Genomic DNA, 19,336 nt, shown 5'->3' with positions numbered 1-19,336 from the left:
GCAGGGGTGGGGATAGGGTGGAGGGGGTCAGTAGGGAAAAAAAAGGGGACATCTGTAATACTTTCAACATTAAATTAATAAAATCGTAAGACAGCTTTATTAGTCAGATAAACAGGCTATTATGAGAGATATTCCAGGAAATCATTCTATTTAGTTAGGGCCGACGTCTCACCAGTCTTATTCTGACTCAAACCAAGGGAGAGGTCCTGCCAGAGACCAGGGCAGGGACAGTAACATTTAGTCAGCGCCCAGCAACACAGTGTACCTGGAACTCCAGCCTCGCAAACACAATCAGACATCTAGGAGGAAGAACGGAGACTTCTCAAATGCATGTGTCACAGACATTTTAAACAAAGGGACCCAGAGCTGCTCATCATGCCGGCGTGCATCAGGGAAGTGACACGACTCCATGCTTCATCAGGAGCCTCTGAGGTGGACTGTGCAGAGGCCCTAAATCCCTTCTCCTGCCAAGTGCCCCTCGTCTTCAGGCCCCGCCCACTCCCCCATGCTCTTTTCTTTCCGTGTGCTCCTGATGATGTCTTAGACGGCTCCACGGGTCCTCCTCCTCTGACTGCTCTTTCATCGCTGAGGGTCCACCACAGGCCCAGGGCCAGATGCTGAGGGCAGTGGGGCGCAGAGCAGAGCCTAGCCAGGTCCTGTCCCTGCTGGCTCTCAGGTGGTGGTCACATCCAGTGCAGAGCTGCGTCTGGGCTGGCAGGTAAGTGGGGTTGACTCCTCTGTGCTGACAACCTCACAATCAACGTCTCCAGCTCAGAGCTCTCTCCCAAGTTCAAAAAAATCCACATTTTGAGCCTCTAAGATACTTCCAAATGGCTGTATCGCTGCGACCTCAAACTCCACATGACTTAGATGTGTTCCGCTCCTAGGCCCTCTCAGTTGTCTAACATGTCCGTCCTTCTAGACACTGTTTATAAATTCCAGTCTTCCTTCACTTCTCTTCAACGTTCAGTTACCAAATCTGACAGTTTTCCTCTGAAATCACTCTCATCTTCATTCCCCTTTCAGATCCTATCTCGCCTCAATCCAAGCTCTCATTATTTATAACTCAATATACTGCAAAAACATCCTAATGCCTTTAATATATATATATATATATATATATATATATATATATATATATATATATATGTATTCTTCAGAGAGGAAGGGAGATAGAAACATCAGTGATGAGAGAGAATCATTGACTGGCTGCTTCCTGCATGCCCACACTGGGGATAGAGCCTGCAACCCAGGCACGTGCCCTGACTGGGAATCGAACTGCGACCTCCTGGTTCATGGGTGGTGCTCAACCACTGAGGCGCACTGGCCAGGCTCCTCATGCCTTTTTAATCCATCCTGTGAACTGCTATTGGAGTAACTTCTTAAACTCCAGGGTGGCCTACCTTACTCCCTCCAAATAATGTCCTCTCATGTCTATAGAATAATAGTGGCAAAAAAGTAACAACCATGATGATGATGGGATGACGTGTGCTGAGTCTTACCATGTGCCAGGCACTTTAAACACTTTATATATATATATCTTATTAAAATTTAAGACATACTAATCAGGCAATTACAACTATTAGCATCAATTTGTAGATGAGAAAACTAACAAAATCATGACATTTAACACCCTCTATACTGAGCCCTTACACCACTCCTCTATTGCTCTTATCCATTATCCTTCTATTCTCCCTCCAACACACACTCCCTGAAACAGTCCCTACTATCCACCAAGCGACCAGCTCTGAGTGGGGTGAGCCCCTCGCTCAGAATGGTTTTTCTTTGCCGTTCCGAAATCTTTCTCATTTTTCAAGGCCCAGGAAAAACGTTACCCTCTCTGTCAATCTCGCAGACTTCTTCCACTTGGGCGTAATTGTTATCATTAAGCTATGAGAATCCGAAGAGTTTGCAGAATCTGAACCCAAGTTAGAGAAATATGAGAAATTTATTTTTTCCTAAATGGCAAGTATCACACAAGAGCTTCCAAATATGCACAATTCAAAAAAGGCCAAGGGCATGAGAAAGCCAAAGTGTGCAATTAAGAAGATCCACTTAAATGTGAAGCCAGTTCTAGACATACCCACCCCTCCCACCCCCCCCCCCCGTCCCCATCCTCCCCCTCCCCCTCCCCTGGGACTGTGAGAACGTGCTTTGTACCAGTGGCTGCCCTTTGCAAATCTGACTCCTGGAGAATATTCCAAACTAAGAAAGAAGAGCTGGAAACAGAACTCTGGGAACACCTCTTCTTAGCAATTATGTTAAAAAATGGACACTTTGCTTTGCAGAGAATGAAGAGAGGAAAGAGTTCATAGAAAAGAAAGGCAAGAAATTCAGAAACAAAGAAAAGGATATTCGCAGGGTGAAACGGGAGGTTTCACTAGGGAAATAGAACAGTACAACTGTAAGGTGAAAGCTCAAAGCAGATAAGAATGCACTCAACTGTCTCCATTTTGCAACCAGTAGGCCGGCCTCCTAGGATAAATAGGGTCAATCACTTGACTGAATGACCATCGAGATAGCTGCAGTCTCCAACGCCCTCTCTCTAAGCCCACACCCGTGAGGGGTGGTGGGGATTCCAACTCCAGGTCCGACTGCACATTTCTGGGCCCTGAGAAGCGAGCCCACATCCAAGGACTGTTATCACAAGTCCACCGAGAGCTGGCCACACCTGCCATTCCATTCCTGGTGATAATTCCAAGTCTGTGATAAGAGTGTAACACCTCCCCAAGTCAGCCTCCAGGAACCCAGCTGTGTCCTCTGTGGTCATGGGAGGCAAGGGGGTGGGGTGCGTTTGAGAAGGAGGTAGAAATATCCATATGAAAGATCCTTCAAACATTCCCATTTAAAAGTAATAATAATTTCTCATTGACCACCTATCCACACATTTACTTAAACCTTTGGGGAAGTTACTGAAGTAATTAAAGATATGAAAGATTGTTCGTCTTTCTCTTAGTATCACAGTTCTTTCATTTGTTTTCAGGCTATAGCACCAATTCACCAAACTCCTGTTACCTAACGATGACAATACAGTCCAGCTCCTTTCTCTCCGGCTTTAGAAACGTGTGGCTGGCGTTCCCTGGCTCTTCCCGAGGAGGTTACTACCCTTTCCCTCCTGGATTGTTTTCCCAGGAAGCCAGCCCCCATGTTTACGCCATCTGGGAGGCGGCTTACTGAGGGGGCCGGTAAAACACCTTTTCCGTGGCGTGAACTCAGCGCCTCTGCCAGCCCAGCCCTAGGAAGGCTCCACTTCCCCTCCGGGACCAACTCACCAGGCCTTTTTCTTCCGTCGGTGCTTGGACTCGATCATTCGAACAATGGCTTCCTCTTCGTAGGTGTGGCCGCACACTTTGTTTTTCACTGGCTTCTTCATTTCCAGCTGCAATCAAGGAGACATGAGGCTTTCAGGAATGCTAATGACCAACTTCCAGCAACTTCTCCAAGTCACTGATTGCTTGGCGCTGTTTTTTCCTAGTTGGGCTTTCTATGTTTAACCTCCCAATCTCCAGGCTTAATTAGGACTGAGGGCCACAGAAGAAACAGCAGGGAGACCAGTGGTAACACTGTCATGTGGTCTGTGGGCCAGTAGTTTACTCCCAAATGGTATGACTGATTGAAAAGTCTTTCCAGCCCACGGACCTCCCGTGTATACACTCTCTGATCCCCATCCCTCCTTCTTCCTCCCTTCTTAACTGTGGACATGAAACCCAGTCAGCAAGCACACCGGAGCCCCTGGCCTCTGTGAAGAGAACTGCTCTGGTTTCAGGGGAGGAAGGAGGACATGGTACCTGTGTGATGGGGCAGATGAAGTTGGTCTGACTCTGGGTCACAATCATATCTTCGTCAACCCCCTCTGGTCCATCAGCCTCTCTGTCCGCTTGAAGACCGTCTAGAAGCAAAAAGGGAAGTGGCTGAGCCTCCGGGTCCACCATGCCAAGGGCAGGAAGGAGTGGAAGGAGGGGGCAATAGTCGCTCAGGGTCTACTCGGTGCCAGCCCCTGTGCGGGGCACTTGGGTGCCTATTAACCCTCCTGCCCATTTTGGACGAGGAGACCGAGACATAGCAGTAAGTCACTTTTCCCAGCTCCAGAGGCTTCCTCTGTGGAGGCGTGCTGTCCAGTAACCAGGCGTGCGGCTTTGGTGGCCCACGGACCTGATTATCTCTCTCACGCCCAGCTGCGAGGCCTTGGCCAGCCAGGCCTTTCTTAAAGCTCCACTTGACAGCTTTGTTGCAAAAATGAAGAGATGGAGAAGGTGGTGCGCTTCGCACTGCCCCAGGCGCGAGGACGCATTCACTAAACGCAATGACTGTTAGGTGGTGCAGGGGTTCTTTAAGTTGTTGGTCTTAGAACCCCTCTATTCTGTTAGATGTTATTGAGGGACAGGAAAGGGGACAGACAGGAGAGGAGGAGAGTCAGGAGCAGAGCGGCGCGTTCTCTCGCTGGCTCTCCAAGCCGCCTCCTGTGGGCGGCCACTGCCCATCTCCGCGTGTGTTTGACCGTCTCCGCGAGAGTGACCCCTGTCCACGCCTCGCAGGGCTTGTTCTGAACCAGTGGCTGGTTTCCGACTGCATGTGTTACACTGTGGACTTCACCGGAAAGTCTGTTAGATGAGTTACAGAGCTCAGCCAGCGTGAACGGCTGTGGGTTTGTTTTTTATTTTCTATTTTTAAATTTCAAAACGTAGAGGAAGCAAGAAAGCACAAGTCAAATGCACTGCCAACCACGAGGGAAGGCGGAGTGGGGAACTGGCACCGTAGGTGGCTACCAACATGAGTGATCACGGAAGGAGGTCTGACGCGTAAGCCGAGGAAGAGCGCCAGCGGTGAGTAAGAGCCCACAGGCCAGCAGGCTAAAAGGAGAAAGGTTCTCCGAAGCTACACTTCTCTCCAGATAGAACATTCCCTCACCCGAAACCTGTATTTATAGAAAGTGATATTGACGCTGGGATTCTACAACGTGCTAACAAAAGGTCACCTCTGGCAATAAATGTCACTTACACGAGTTTAGCTGACCCGAAGACACAACTTTTTGATAAGCCCAGTATTAGAAAATTGGAGGGAAAAATACAGATCAAATCAGGCAGGGATTTAGTCAAGCGATGTCTGGCTCTATCTTCTTGGCCTGGTTCATTTGAATACTAAAACCAGGGGGCCACCCCTCACTCCCCAAAGTTGTTTGTTATTAAAGAGATCTCAAACTTTTTTTCTGATTACAAAGAGAAAAACAAGAAAACTGGTCCTGTTGTTTGCCACGAACATATTAGAGGCATGTTGTTGGTCTGTGCCAGCTGCCAACTTCTGAGCAGTGGGGCAGAGCTCAGATGAACCCTCCCACCTAAGCCTGCGCCCCGGCCCCAGCGAGGTGCCGAGGAGGGAGGCCTGGGCAGGAGCTGGCATTTACAGAGGACCCATGAGGGATGCCAGTGGCTTTCCTGTGATTCATTTGATGTCCTATAGTGAGCACTACAGGGGAGAAGCCAGGGGGATGCTTGAAGCAGTGTGAACAGTTCAGGATTCCAAATGCCATGAACATTCCCCAGTGATGTAACTGCGGTGAAGGCGTTTATTGGATCCCAAGATGTAGGCTCACGGTTAGTCAGTTATGACTGTTACGGAGGAGCTAAGAAGGGCTGCCCTCAGCCTTTCTCACTCAGTCATCATCTTCCTCATGGCTCAAACCAAAGCCTTTGCAATTATTCTTGATTATTCCTTTTCCTTCATTCCTCTCATCCAAAACATCAGCGAGTTCTATGGACAGTTTCTGAGCTACATTCCGTAATCCGGATTTAGATTCTTGATTTCCACTCCATCTTAGAACAAACTACAGCGGCCTGCTGCCCGGGCCTATGCAGCAGCCTTCTGGCGAGACTCGGTGCACACTCTTCACAGTGGCCCACGCAGCCCACCTCTCTGACCATCTCCCTCTCACTCTCCAGGCCCAAGCAATGTAACCTCTCGGGGAGGCTTCTCTGGCGCCCCAGCCTAAGAAGCCACCTAGGCATTCCCCGTGACATCCCTTTGTGACACTACCCATAGCACTTATCTGTGAGCTGTTTTTATTTTTTAAATAATTTTCTATTGATTTCAGAGAGGGAGAGGAAGAGAGAGATAGAAACATCAATAATAACAGAGAATCATTGATCGGCTGCCTCCTGCATGCCCGACACTGGGGGTTGAGCCCACAACCCGGGCATGTGCTCTGACCGGGAATCGAACCGTGACCTCCTGGTTCATAGGTCCATGCTCAATCACTGAGCCACACCGTCCGAGCTGTGAGTTATGTTTTTGTCTGTCTCCTTCCTTTTTCCCCTCCCCTCCCCTCCCTTAGTCTCCCTCTGGGGTCTTTGTTGTCTTGTCCACTGATGTTTCCTGGAGTCTAAAATATCCTTGGCATATAGTAATAGGTGTTCAGTAAACATCTGATTTAGTAAAGGGCTTTATCTAACAAGGCAGGAGTGGGCATATTTTTCATAAGGATATACTTAACATAGTTGACAGATGTGGCAACCACAAACACACACACCCTCACACAACAATGATTTTATAGGTTTTAGGCAAATGACAGAGGATTTCACCCCAGCTTGGGGTGCAGCCTGGGACCCTGAATTACATGTCAAAGGCAGGAAGTAAATATAAGGTTTACAATTACAGTAGGCCATGTGGTGATTACAAAGGAGACTCCAGACATGGTCTTGTGGTCAGAAAATACACTTGGTCCTGGCCACACACAGCCTAGTATTAGTCACTTGTCTGTCTTCAGGCCTCCTGACTTTGGCCACCAGTTAGACAGCTTCATGCCAGCTAGGAACACAAGCTGATGGCTGTGTGCTTTTTCAAGGAAGCCTGGACGTTTTTCTAAAAGCACCTTTCTCTTAGGGTTAGTAGCACATAAAGAAAATACTTTACAAATATTGTTGCCTGCTTGAGATGCTTCCTGGGCTGTCCAGACTCTTGGGCTGGCACTATTCTAGGACAGCCTATTTGGAGAGGCTGAGCTGTACACGGAAGGTTTGGGGGCCTCCCTAAATGTGCAAAAGAACGTGGATTCCAAGTTTGAAACTCTCTCGTTATAGTATCTGCACATATGTCTGCGCCAGTTGCTGACTTGTTTCTCCTCCCCAGTAACCTACAGCTGGGCCTCCAGTAGGCCCACCTGTCAACCTGGACATATCTCAGACTCCAAGTGGGAAAAGAGGTACAGGTGTGTGTGTGTGTGTGTGTGTGTGTGTGTGTGTGTGTGTGTGTGTGTGTGACTTTGAGGTCTCTCTATGGCACTGCTGGGTGTCCAGCTTTGTTTGCATCATGGTTTCTTCCTGAGACTGGTGGCCCGGCCTGTCCTGAATGCTAGCTGTTTGGTTGGGCCAAGTTGCCATTGAGGGAACTGAATCCTATTTCCAATACTCTCTGGCACCTAGGCCTCTGCTGGGTGTGAATGGCTTCTGCAGAATTAAGATGCAGGTCATGTACAGAGAGGGCCTACAGAACTAAATTTCCTAGATGATACAGCCTTCATAGGACGGCATCATTCCAAAAATCAAGTTTCAACAAAGATGTTCAAGAATAGACTGAGTTATTACAATTCAATCACAACAATGGCTAGAAGATAGGGTCCAATAAATGTTACTTATCATATATATTTTATGAGAATCAAATGTTATATATTGATAAAATTGTTATTGCTATTATTATTATTTTTACCACTATGTGCCCAAAGCACTATGCCTGGTATTGGCAAAAAACAGTCCTTGCCCTCAGGGAGCTCAGCCACGTAGGACGGATGGGCAGGCTGTGTTAGAGACCACATTCCAGATTGCTGTGATCCTCACTGCTGCACGGTCCTTCCCTCTTCTTATCACACCTCTCCCGAGAGCCTGGCTTAGTCGTGTCATGCACACCGTCTTGTGAGGGCTCTGCATACACAAGATACTATGGAAAGACTCTCCCAGAAAAGGACAGTGTTGGTCTCTTCGAAGAGCTGATATCTGAACTGCATCATAAAGAAGGGCCTTTCAACCTACATTTCCTGATGCAGCTCTGCTACCCCTTAAATGTGAGCATTTCAGTCTTAGCCACCTGAGGTCAACATTCTGATCAATGTTCTTCCTCTTTTCTTGGTTATAAGCTGTTCCCATCTCAGATTGTATGTATGTGGAGATGATATCTCTACCCAATCACTAAAGCCAGTCTCCCTTTTTAGAAATCTCACAGCAACTACTGCCTATACCATATTTTTTTAGCTTTTACTTCCTCATTATCCAATTGTTGCATGTGGATTGAGCTTCCTTTCCAGGTAGGCCAAAAGCTCTTTGAGGACAAGCACTGAGTGTGTAGTGGTCAAACCAACTCAACTCAAGTTGCATTGTTGAACATCTGCTCTGTGCCAAACACTACGCAAGTGCCAGGCGTGGATACAAAGAGGACTAAGATTGGGTCCGGCAGAGGAGACACATAGAAACATTTATATTCAGTGCAATGAGTGAAATAATACATGTGCTGTGTACAAAGTATGAAAGTAACCCAGAGGATCTCTGTGGGTGGGGTGAGGAATCCAGGTGAGCCTCCTGCAGAAAGTGATGACTAAGCCAGCCTCTCCAGGGGGGTGTGATAAGAAGAGGGAAGGGCATTCAGGCAGTTGTACAGTATTCAGGAACCTGGGCTCGAGAAACTGCCTGCCTGCGTTGGAATCCCGGCTCCATCACTTTTTCAGCTTGGGTAAGTTACATTATCTTTCTTTGTCTCAATCTTCTCAGATGTAAAATGGAGCTAATAATTGTACCTACTTCGTAGAGTTGTATAAGAATTAAATGAGTTAATGTGTGAAAGGTCTTAGAATAGTGCAAGAGATAGAAAAAAAAAAGGTATGATTTTTAACATTATTACTCAGAATACCCACAGACCTAGCTAGCATGTAGTGGGCACATGCAATATGTACGCTCAATTCAATAAAAATGATATGCCATGGGATCACCCAGAGAAAAGACAAGATGGTCCCACCCAGGATTCTAAATGGGATGAGCTCTTTCATGCCCCAGGGCGCAGTGAGGCCCAAGCTAGCTCAGTTGTGTTTAGCTGACACAGCGCTATGAACATTTTCAATTTCTGGCCGCTTTCACTTCCATGGCTCTTTCGACACACTCTACTAAAGATCCTGAAAGCACACTGAATGAAGAATTTCAAAATATTTCCTCCAAATGAGCTGACGATCATAATAAGATGTACCCGTTCACATTATCATGCACTCACTAATTTACCTACTGTTGTTTTAGGCATGTGCTTCGTCCTCAACTGACATCATGTAATAATTTGCTTCCACTTACTTAAATGCTGTCATATCTGTCATATGCCAAAATATGCAGGTTTTAAAATAAGTAAAACCCAGTGCATTCTACTAGTGGGACAATATCCAATCAGTTTTTTATGGTCATAGAATATCCATCTCAAGCCAACAAATACTAAAAATATCCCCAAATTCAGTACATGCATTTAAGACTTCTTATAAGAGAAGATTTAATGACTATCTCTAGATTACCAAGCAAAAGCAGGAAATCTAATGCACACATTCTGTTTCTTTAGAAAACAATTAACTAGAAAACCACATAATAGGAAAGCTGCAGCACCCGCACAGAGAAGGTCCACAACTCGCAATTATTTAGATCCCCAGTAGAGTATGAAGCAAGCAAAGATCAGAAGATGAGAAACGCCAATTGAGCTAATTGTACGTTTTATTTTTGAGGGTTGTAGATACCACCCGTCGAGGTAGCTAAGACATGCAATCTCTATCTTTAAACTGTCTTCACGCTGTCTCCTCCTCTTCATTCTCACTGCTGCCCTAACCCAAGTCCCCAGAACTGCCTACTTAGAATATTGCAAAAGGTTCTTTACTCATCTCTCTGAGTCTCTCCCCAATCTATTCTCTCTACTACAACTAGCCATCTTTCTAAAACCACGGCCTCCTAAGCATGACAACAAGACTTCATTAGATGGCTCAGAGCATCTTCATCTCCTACTGCTTCCCACCTCACCCCACCTCCCATGTCCACCTAAACTAATTAGTTTGCACACACTGGCCACGCTCTTGTGCACTCTGCTGGCCTTGCACCTAGCAATCTCTGACCAACCTTCCAGACTCAGAATTTCCTCTATGAAATCCCAAAGCAAAGGTGAATCCTCCTTCGCCTCCAGCCTATCTTTTGCATGTGCTATAATCATATGTTTAATTCTCTATTTTCTCTGTCACACTGTGAATTCCTTAAGGGAAGGAACTCCATCTTACTTATCTTCAGATTCTCAGTGAGCCAGGCAAGGTGCAAGAACTTAGTAAATGTTCACTGAGTGATGGCTGCGGAAACAAGAGAATGCTTTGAATAGTGCTGTCTATAAGGTGACTGTAATAATATGATGAACACAGAGAGGGCTGTTTTGAAGGCAAGTCTTTAGCAGCTTGGCCCTTGATCTAATTACTAATTTTATAGAAAGGGAGTCATAACACACTGAGGAGGGCATTCTGCTCTACATTCTCTGTTCCACTTCTGTGCGAAAGCAAATCACCAAACGGCAAGATGACAGAGGTCATATTCCAAGAAACAAACTATACCACTGTCTTTAGATCACTTCTAAATCTATTTCTTTGTCCCAAACCACCCACGTTCATAGGAAAGTACAATAATAATCAGTTATCAGCCCAGCCGGCGTGGCTCAGTGGTTAAGCATTGACCTATGAACCAGGAGATCACAGTTTGATTCCAGGTCAGGGCACATGCCTGGGTTGTGGGCTCGATTCCCAGTGTGGGGTGTGCAGCCAATTGATGATTCTCTCTCATCATTGATGTTTCTATCTCTCTATGTCTCTCCCTCTCTGGAATCAATAAAAAGTTATTTAAAAAATAAATAGACTGAGGACTTAAGGGAACTGTGGCATCACCACTCACAACTACTGATAGTTATTGAAAATAATCTGTAACACTGGAGATGCTTATGTCATAACATGAGATGAAAAAATGAAATTTGAAACTATATGATTAATTCATCTTAACAATAGTATGTAGAAAAAAGGCTGGAAGAAAATCTGATGGAATACTGCAGTCCATGATGCCCAGGAGACATCATTAGTGTAGGTGTGAACTGGAGATGGAGAAATTAAGGAAAATTTCTAAGGTTTCTGAAAAGTAATTATTTAGCCTGGCAGGCATGGCTCAATGGTTGAGCGTCCACCTATGAGCCAGGAGGTCACGGTTCGATTCCCAGTCAGGGCATGTGCCTGGGTTGCTGGCTCGATCCCAGTGCGGGATGAGATTGGATCCCAGGAGGCAGCCAATCAATGATTCTCACTCATCATTGATGAGTCTCTCTCCCTCTCCCTTCCTCTCTGAAATCAATAAAAATGTATACATAAAAAAAGAAAAGTAATTATTTAGCTTGCACATTTTACATCTAGTACTCTTCAGGAGACCAAGTAACACTTATGAGGTCAGCGGAGCCGACGGCAATGAGGACGGACGGACTTGTTTATTCACTTTGTCAAACTGAAACACATTATGAAATCAAGCCCAGAGACCATTTACTAAAAAAGGAACTTTAAAAAATGATAATTGCTCAACTTGAAAACTGCAACGTTTCAATTTTGAGTCAAGAACAGGGGCTAATGACACTATTTCCAACCCTGATATTTTCTAGCTGTATCATCCGAATGACAGCTAAAAATATTTCAAACTTATCTGCTCCATAAAAAGGCAATACATCACAATTTAATTTATGTAATATCTTCTCTTCCATCTTCTCTGATGTCTGTTCAACAATAGTGTAATACCTGGAGACTATGAGATACTTAAATAACAGAATAAAACTAGCACTAATATCATATTTGGTTTTGTAAGGCTTCTCAAAATGAATGATCAATTTAATCTAAAATGATACATTTCCATCCTCAAAGGATGAAGAGCACCTGCAGGCATCTTTGGGATGAGGAGCGGTGAAGGGGAAGCACTGTCCTGAGACTGTCATGCCCGACACACAGTCCCTTCCTCAGACCCCAGGTTTCATCAGTAGTCACTCCCCAGGACTACGCAGCATGGCCGTGACAAAATGCCACAGAGCCCACGTATCCATTACACAGGCTTATTTCCCTGCCTGTAACAGAGTGTCAAGATTTATTTTGGGCCCACTGCACAATTCTTCTTTATGGTGGCCCATGGTAGTCGTGTTAAAAAAAGGAGAACAAGTCCCAAAGTGCCATCAATATGGAAGAAATTTAAAACTGTCAAAGCGTGAGAGCCCAAATCTAGTGAGGCTCAACCATCCTGTCACACCACCCAGAACGCAGCTCAGCCCCAGCCTGTGACAGGCCCAGGGCCCATCTGGGTGGGCTGCTCCACGAGGCAGGAGGCCACACACGCTGTGGTGGGCCCTGACCTCTATTTTCAGGGTCTTGCCTGAAGTTAGCATAACAGGAAATATAACCCCAAACCCCTGCCTACTGGAAGGAAGAAGTAAAATGAGAGACAAAGAGAGTGAGAGAGGGAGGGAGGGAGGGAAGGAGGGAGAAGAAGGAGGAGGAGGAAGAGGAGGAGGAGGAGGAGGAGGAGGAGGAGGAGGAGGAGGAGGAGAGGGAGAGGGAGAGGGAAGAGAGCAGGAGAGAAAGAAGAAAGAAGCAGGAGGATGTGGAAGTCTCCGATCCCACAAGGAAAGGCACAAGCCCTGGCCTCTACGCCCTCCTTCCTCTCCCACCTCCCTCCCTCTTTAAAACTCCCCACATGCAAAGAAGACACATGACTTCAAAACCGGGATCAGCTTAGGCCACAGCTCTTGTGGATGTGTACACTAGATCTGAGTCATTTGTTCACTGTGTAAACATGAAGAAATCACACTTCTAAAACTTCCTCCTTCAGATGTTACAGCCCTTGACAATGTGCTTAGCATGAAACATCTACTCTTTTCCTTATCCACACCCAAGTCATCAAGAGGGACGATTTCCTTTCTCACCGAAAGCTCAGATTCCAGGGCAGGAGACAGTAAGAGGCAGCAGGACAGGGAGGCAGGGGCGGGAGGCACTGGCTGTGGGTGTCAAGCCTCTGTCCAGGCAGAGAACGGAGACCCCAGAGAGGGATTTACCAAGGCCACCGCCCACCTCTGGAACCTCCCCACCCAGGCACTCAACACATTCTCAGTAATTCTCTGTTTATGCCGAGGTGCCCCTCACTAATCTGTTAGCAACGCAAGGAGAGGGACCCCTTCTGTTCATCTCTGTATCCCGAGTGCATGGCTCATGCCGGGGCTCAGGGTCAGAACAAGGGACCCCATCCTAAGTGGTCCTTGATGACTTCAAAATCTTGTCCACTCCCTAGCTCTTCTGCAGAAAGGGGTCTGTGCAAGACCCAGAGGCAGGGACTTCAGGCAGCTGGGCCAGGCACCCCTGGGCTCTCTGGTAAACTGGGTGCTAAATCTTCTGCCGGCCATCAGTCTTGTTCCTATTTCATTAGGATGCTATGAAGATGAGATAAATGTTTTGTCCTCATCAGAGGAACAGACCTAATATAAACACATCGAGACAGTGACAAAAACATATGAATAAGAAGAACATCACGAGTTTCGGGGGGGTGGGCGGCAAAGCAGGTGATGGGACGATCTTGTCTTTCATCTTCACAGCCTGTGGGGTCCAGTGCACCGTCTGTAGTCACCCATAAGCTCACAGACAGCCGTGATGCAAGTGAAAGAATAGACGAAAGGAAGGACGGAGAAAGAAAGAAGAAAACGGGCTCTCAGAACTGGCTTTACCAGCTCCAGAGGAAAAGGAAAAGATCTGGATCACTTCCTTCCTGAGCACAGAATGCGGCTGGAGCCACAGTCTCCAGTGCGGAGTGTGGCTCTGACCTAGGGGGTGCGGTAAGCAGGGAGCAGGCACCGAGGGCCAGGCTTACTGTGGCTCTGCAATTCTCTGACTACAATTCTCTTCCTCAGCTAAAGATTCTCATAAGACAAAGAAAAAGCAATATGGGGAGGCAACTGGTTAGGGGGCGGGGAAGCCTGTCTCTCCTCCGAGACCCTCCGCCAGGAGCCCATGAGGGAAAAGGCAGCAAGGAGCTCCGGAGCCCACGGAGGAGGAGAGCTGACAGCACGCGGAGGGTGAGCACCACGGAGGGAGGGAAGTTACGCAGGGAGGTAATTAGCACTAATTATGGGGTCGTAATTAGAAGCAATGGGATTAAGAAAAGGAAATTTTTAACTGCCAGGAAAGCCTCTGCTGGGCCCATCGTGAGGGGAAAATGAGTCTCCCGTCTTCTTCACGCAGACGGAAGGCCATTCATCCTTCCAAAGCGGTCCAAATGAGCTGGGAATTATTTAAAGGGGGTCTGATTTTTGGTAGCTAAAGTAGAGTAGGTTACTTGTGACACAGAGGCCTGGCGTGTCTAATTTTATCATTGTTCTCTATTCTAAATTCAATGGTAAAGGAGCTAACAAAAAGCCTCCGATTCTTTTCATTCCAAAAATATGACTCAACACTAAAGAGATCAAGACTAGCAGAGTGAGAACAAGTGAGAAAAACGGAACAGTCGAGCCAGCTTCCATTCACAACGGAGCCAGAGCTGAGCGCTAACGAAAGGGGAGTACGAAAAACCCGGCCTCTTTTGTTTTTCAGAAGGAATTCAGTGACAGTACTTTTCAGAATTCATGTAAAGATAGCGAGGGAACTTGGCACCCGGGAACGAGCGCTGGCCTTCCCGTCAGAGCCTGGTTTCCCAGTGACCGTGAGCAGCATGCCCACAGCTCTGCAGTAACTGAAACTTGCAGCCCTAACGAAGGTTCATTCCGTGCCGTATTCAAGGTCTGCCGTGTAGGAGGCTGACGGTCTCCTAGGGTCAGGACTAAAACTTGAAGGAAATTTTTTTCTCTTCCTCATTCGGGAGCCCCCGGTATGGTTCATGCAAGTTTCTTTAGCAAATGTCTGCTGAGCACCATGGCTTCCTGAGCACAGAGGAGGCAGAGCCGGGGTTGAAACAGACAAGTAAGCCCACGACCATAGCCTGGTGTGCGGAGCCCACGACCACAGCCATGAGCTTGGGGGAACAGGGGAGCTCATAGGGAGGCTTCTGAGCCTGACAGTGGGAGGGACAGTTCCAGTGGGAGGGATCCTGAAGGAAAAGGAGGTAGGATGAGCAAGGGCAAGGACGTGAGAGCAAGCATGTTTGATGTGCCTCCATTTTCAGGAGGGGGGCTTAAGAGCAGGCACGCCAATAACATGTACCAATACCCTATATGTCCAGCCCAATAAAGTAAGCGATAAAAATATTTTAAAGTCAGGTTTTCTGATATTACACTATTATTATTATTATTATTATTATTATTACTTATTAAATGCCTCCTAAAATGTAAGCTGGATAGGAGCTGGTCTGCCTGCAATCCAGCCCATCTACCCAGCACCCAGTGAAAGGACCATTTACTGAGGGCCTGGCAGGATGGTGGCCCTGTGTACACCAAGATGGGTGACACAGAGCCCTGCCTTAACAGGCCCCCCGTCTAGTGGTGCCATTGAAACACAGCGGGATAAATGCCATGAGCTTCAACAGTGAACTCCAAGGAGACAGGCCATTCCAAGCAGGGGCGCAGGAGCTCCTGCTAGTCCTGTAGGCAAGGGGTCCAGGTGCACTTGGAACTCGAGTGCCTGGGTGGAGGGCGGGGGGAGAGGAAGGTGGCAGGGAAGGGATGCAAGGCAGGCAGAGCAGGACGACACCACATACTGCTCCACAGGGCTCTTCCCCAGCAACAAGGCATCAGGGCACATTAAAAACTGTTTCCATAGAGGATTACAAACATGAAACACTGACAGATTTTCCAGGTAAGTCAGACGCTGTGACGAGTACTCTGTGCTCTCCCCAGCGGGTCTGCTCATCCCTGCTGTTCATCCACGTGTAAACTCAGGGCCAGAGCTAGAACACATTTTCAGAGAATCCTCTCAAAACCTGTGGTCTGGTTTCAGATCCTAAGATCTCATAAACACCACGATGGCCTGACTCAGTCCTTGTCAAAAGTCCTTTTCCATAGACACTCAGTGTCACCATCACAGTGTCAACACTGTGTCTATTACTCCGGTAACAAGTTTCACCTAAAACCCTGCTGCTGACAGGCACTGTGCTTGGAAGGGACAGACAGCCTGATTCGAAAGCAGCGTTCACTGCACTCAGGATTTTACGATGCAGGCTTTCAGCTTGTACAATATTAACTAGCTAATTGCTAACCTGATTTTCCTTTTCCTCTCTGCACTGCTTCTGAGGTTCTGATGAAATGTTTGCTGCCACTGCTAGTGACATTCAGAAAAGGATCATTGGTGGTTGACTCCATGTGGGACTTTTGATGCAACAGATGTTTGCACACCGCTGTCAGAGCAAATAAGATTGGTTATTCCTAAGTGTGAAAGGAATACAGCTTTTCCAAAGAACAGTGAGAAGAAAATATAAGCAAAGGACACTTGGGGAAATTTGGCTGGGGGACACTTTTGGGTTCTGTTGATCTGACTGTATGAGAAAGATTTTTAAGAGCTTTTATATAAAAGGCCCCCCCCCCCGCCTCCCCCAAACTAATATCGAGGGTACAAAAACACAGTGCCTTAAATCAACTGTTTGCCAATGACAAGAAAATAGCACTTTGGTGGCAAGTGCACCGGAATGAGTGAAAGTTCCCGGCTCTGTCACCAATGTGACAGGCCACACAGCTGCTCTTGTTCTTGACCTTGTTCTTTCTCTAACCTGAAAAATAAAGGGATGAGAAGGGTAAGGGAGGTGGATTCTATAGTCTCAAACACCCGTTCCAGTTTTAAATCCTCTATCCTTCCAATCACTATCAACATTTTACCCTGAGAGGAACCAGACTACGTTAAAAACAAAGAAGGTTTTATGACTATTTAGGGAGTCAACTCAAATGACTCCCCGTGCTGATCTCAAAGTAAACTGTTGCGTTCAAGAGTCAACCTATTTGCAAACCAAACTTGCATAACATCCTAGTTTATGTTACAGAAATAAATGGCCATTAGTAACTGAGCAAATAAAATCTGAATTTCAAGTGATGAAAACATGCTTCACTTTGACCAATATTAAGCATAAATTGAGCAACAGAGATGGTTACCCAAGCAGCGCAGGTAGGTGCAATGTGCTCATTACCAACACTTTAAAAAGTGTGTTTGGGGAACCTTATAATCACAGCATTATTTTCCAAAAGTCACTGGACTACAAAGCAGAATTCTGTTTAGACCTGTCATATGCTTAGAAGGGGGTAGGGTTGCAAGTCAGCAACAGTAACAGATACTAAATCAGTTGCTGAATTTGTTTTCCCAGAAGAAACAGACTTCTTACTATGGCAGGGACACTTACCCTACTTTTGAAGCAAAACCTTTGCCTGCTCTTCTTTTCAGCCTTCAAGATTACAAACATCTCATATACACTAAGCCCATTTTCCCAAGTTATAATTATTTTTTCAAAGACTTCTACCAATTAGTTCATACAAACCCATCATTTCACAAACATTAAGCAGCCCGTCGGTCGTGGAAAAGGGCAAGGCGATCACAGCCGGGGACATTATTGGACAGAGATTGGCAAATCATGGTATTAGTGAGGGTTCCCACAGCTCCCAGAGGTCTTGCTGGTGTGAAGGTCTATGATGCCAACAGGACCATCCGTTTGAAGCTGTTAAAAGCGCACACGGGAGCCGGTGTGTTTCCTGGCACTACTATTTGAAGATGCACCAACCTGGAAGCCCAACCCATTCCCATGTAGACTGAAACAAGTCTTGGAAAGGATTTGCAAAAAAGAAACTCACATTTCCCCAAAGAGTGAGTTGGATGCAGCTAATGCTTAATCATCTGTGCTCCAGACAGTAAAATGTCACACATGGAAAACAGAACTGTGAACCAGCCATGTGAATTTCCCTGTGGTCACCTCAACTTCTCCCACTTTTACTCTGTACCAGTTTCACTCAACAAGACCCCAGCATCCTCACCATGTCTCCCAACCCATTCTGATCCTCACCATCCTCTCAGGGCTTCTGACTGCACAGGACCAGGGCCCCGGTGCCCCTCCCCCACTCTGACGGAGGCAGCGGCATGCAGTGTGGGAGGGCCAAGGGGCTCAGACAGCTCCAGGGAAACCCTGCCTCCCCTCGCTGTCTGATCTCTGGGAGGTCACCACCTCTCAGAGCCTTAGTTTCCTCACCTGTAAAATGGGCAACACTTACCTGGCAGGACTGCTGTGAGGATTGAGCATTTAACCCAATACCTAATTTAACTTAATTCAATGATTATTTAATGTACTCAGCACATCATAAAGCGCTCAACAGGTCTCTTTTCTTTCCCCTTCCCTTAGCCTCCAGGATATGGGATGTGTTTACTTCTGCTTTCTGCTTCAACCCTGCCTTTCATATCTCCTTCAAAACCACTTCAATAGCCATTCCTACTGGCAGTGGGGCCCTGCTCTTCTCTCCGGGTGACAAGGTGCCGTGTGATAACAGACGGCCGCTCCTAGCTTGTCACTTTCCTAGTCCTGTGTATTTGCTTCCTTGTTCTAGTGCCTGGGTTAATGCCATATGCACACAGGGCCATAAATGCTGTTTCCTGTGTACCTACCTCCATCAGTGCCACTATGTTATCTGTTCAGATGACACACGAAACTACCTATCCACTTTGCACTTTCCCCTTTGGTTGAGCAATGCCTGGTTCTCAATCATAAGTGCCTTTATTATATATGACATATGCTTATCTTTCTTCTGTGATCCTTCCTCTTCTCCCACTGGGTCACATCACCATGCCAATGATTTGCCAAATAAGCGACTTCTAGTCATTTTCCACTTGACCTTCAGCATAATTCAGAACACTGCATAGGCTTGGATTGTCCCCCAAACCCCTCCATCCTGTGAAATACCTCCCATTTTGTTTCCTTCTTTATTATCAAAAATGAAAATTTTAGTTACCTCCTGGCTATCTATGTTTCCTCCCTACAGCCTCAGAGAGGCCTCATGAAAGGAGACAACATGGGCTTAATACTGCCTCCCTCAGTCCCCTTAGCAAGCCCCCACTCTTCCTGAGGGTTTTATCATCTGTAAGGGGAAAAACACCTGCCTTCTAGGACTGCTCCGAGGATAAAGACATTTTGAGTAAAATGCTAAATCCGGAGCTCAGCACATGACAGTCATCAAGAAATGAGAAAAAAGATTTTTCTTAACCCTCCAGCGCTGCTTCCCACCACCCACCATTCCATCATGCCCTGTCCCACTCCTTTTTTAAAATATATGTTTTTATTGATTTTTTTTTAGGGAGAGGGATAGAGAGACAGAAACATTGATGAGAATGATACATCAT

General features: G+C 46.6%; 1 protein-coding gene across 4 annotated transcripts in view; it reads right to left on the bottom strand.

Moving 5' to 3' along the window:
- Positions 1 to 19,336, bottom strand: part of NSMCE2 (NSE2 (MMS21) homolog, SMC5-SMC6 complex SUMO ligase) — a 244,544-nt gene that overhangs the window by 18,134 nt on the left and 207,074 nt on the right. For all 4 annotated transcript variants that reach the window (XM_036338689.1, XM_036338691.1, XM_036338690.1 and 1 more), the window contains 2 exons: positions 3,789 to 3,889; positions 3,273 to 3,379 (listed from right to left, as the gene is read on the bottom strand). In XM_036338689.1, the coding sequence (XP_036194582.1) occupies positions 3,273 to 3,379; positions 3,789 to 3,889 (208 nt within the window). The remainder of the gene's footprint in view (positions 1 to 3,272; positions 3,380 to 3,788; positions 3,890 to 19,336) is intronic.

The sequence above is a fragment of the Myotis myotis genome, unplaced genomic scaffold (assembly GCF_014108235.1).
Source record: "Myotis myotis isolate mMyoMyo1 unplaced genomic scaffold, mMyoMyo1.p scaffold_m19_p_16, whole genome shotgun sequence".
Taxonomy (NCBI): domain Eukaryota; kingdom Metazoa; phylum Chordata; class Mammalia; order Chiroptera; family Vespertilionidae; genus Myotis; species Myotis myotis.
The sequence above is the reverse complement of the archived record's forward strand: the minus strand, read 5'-3'. Positions and strand labels throughout refer to the sequence as shown.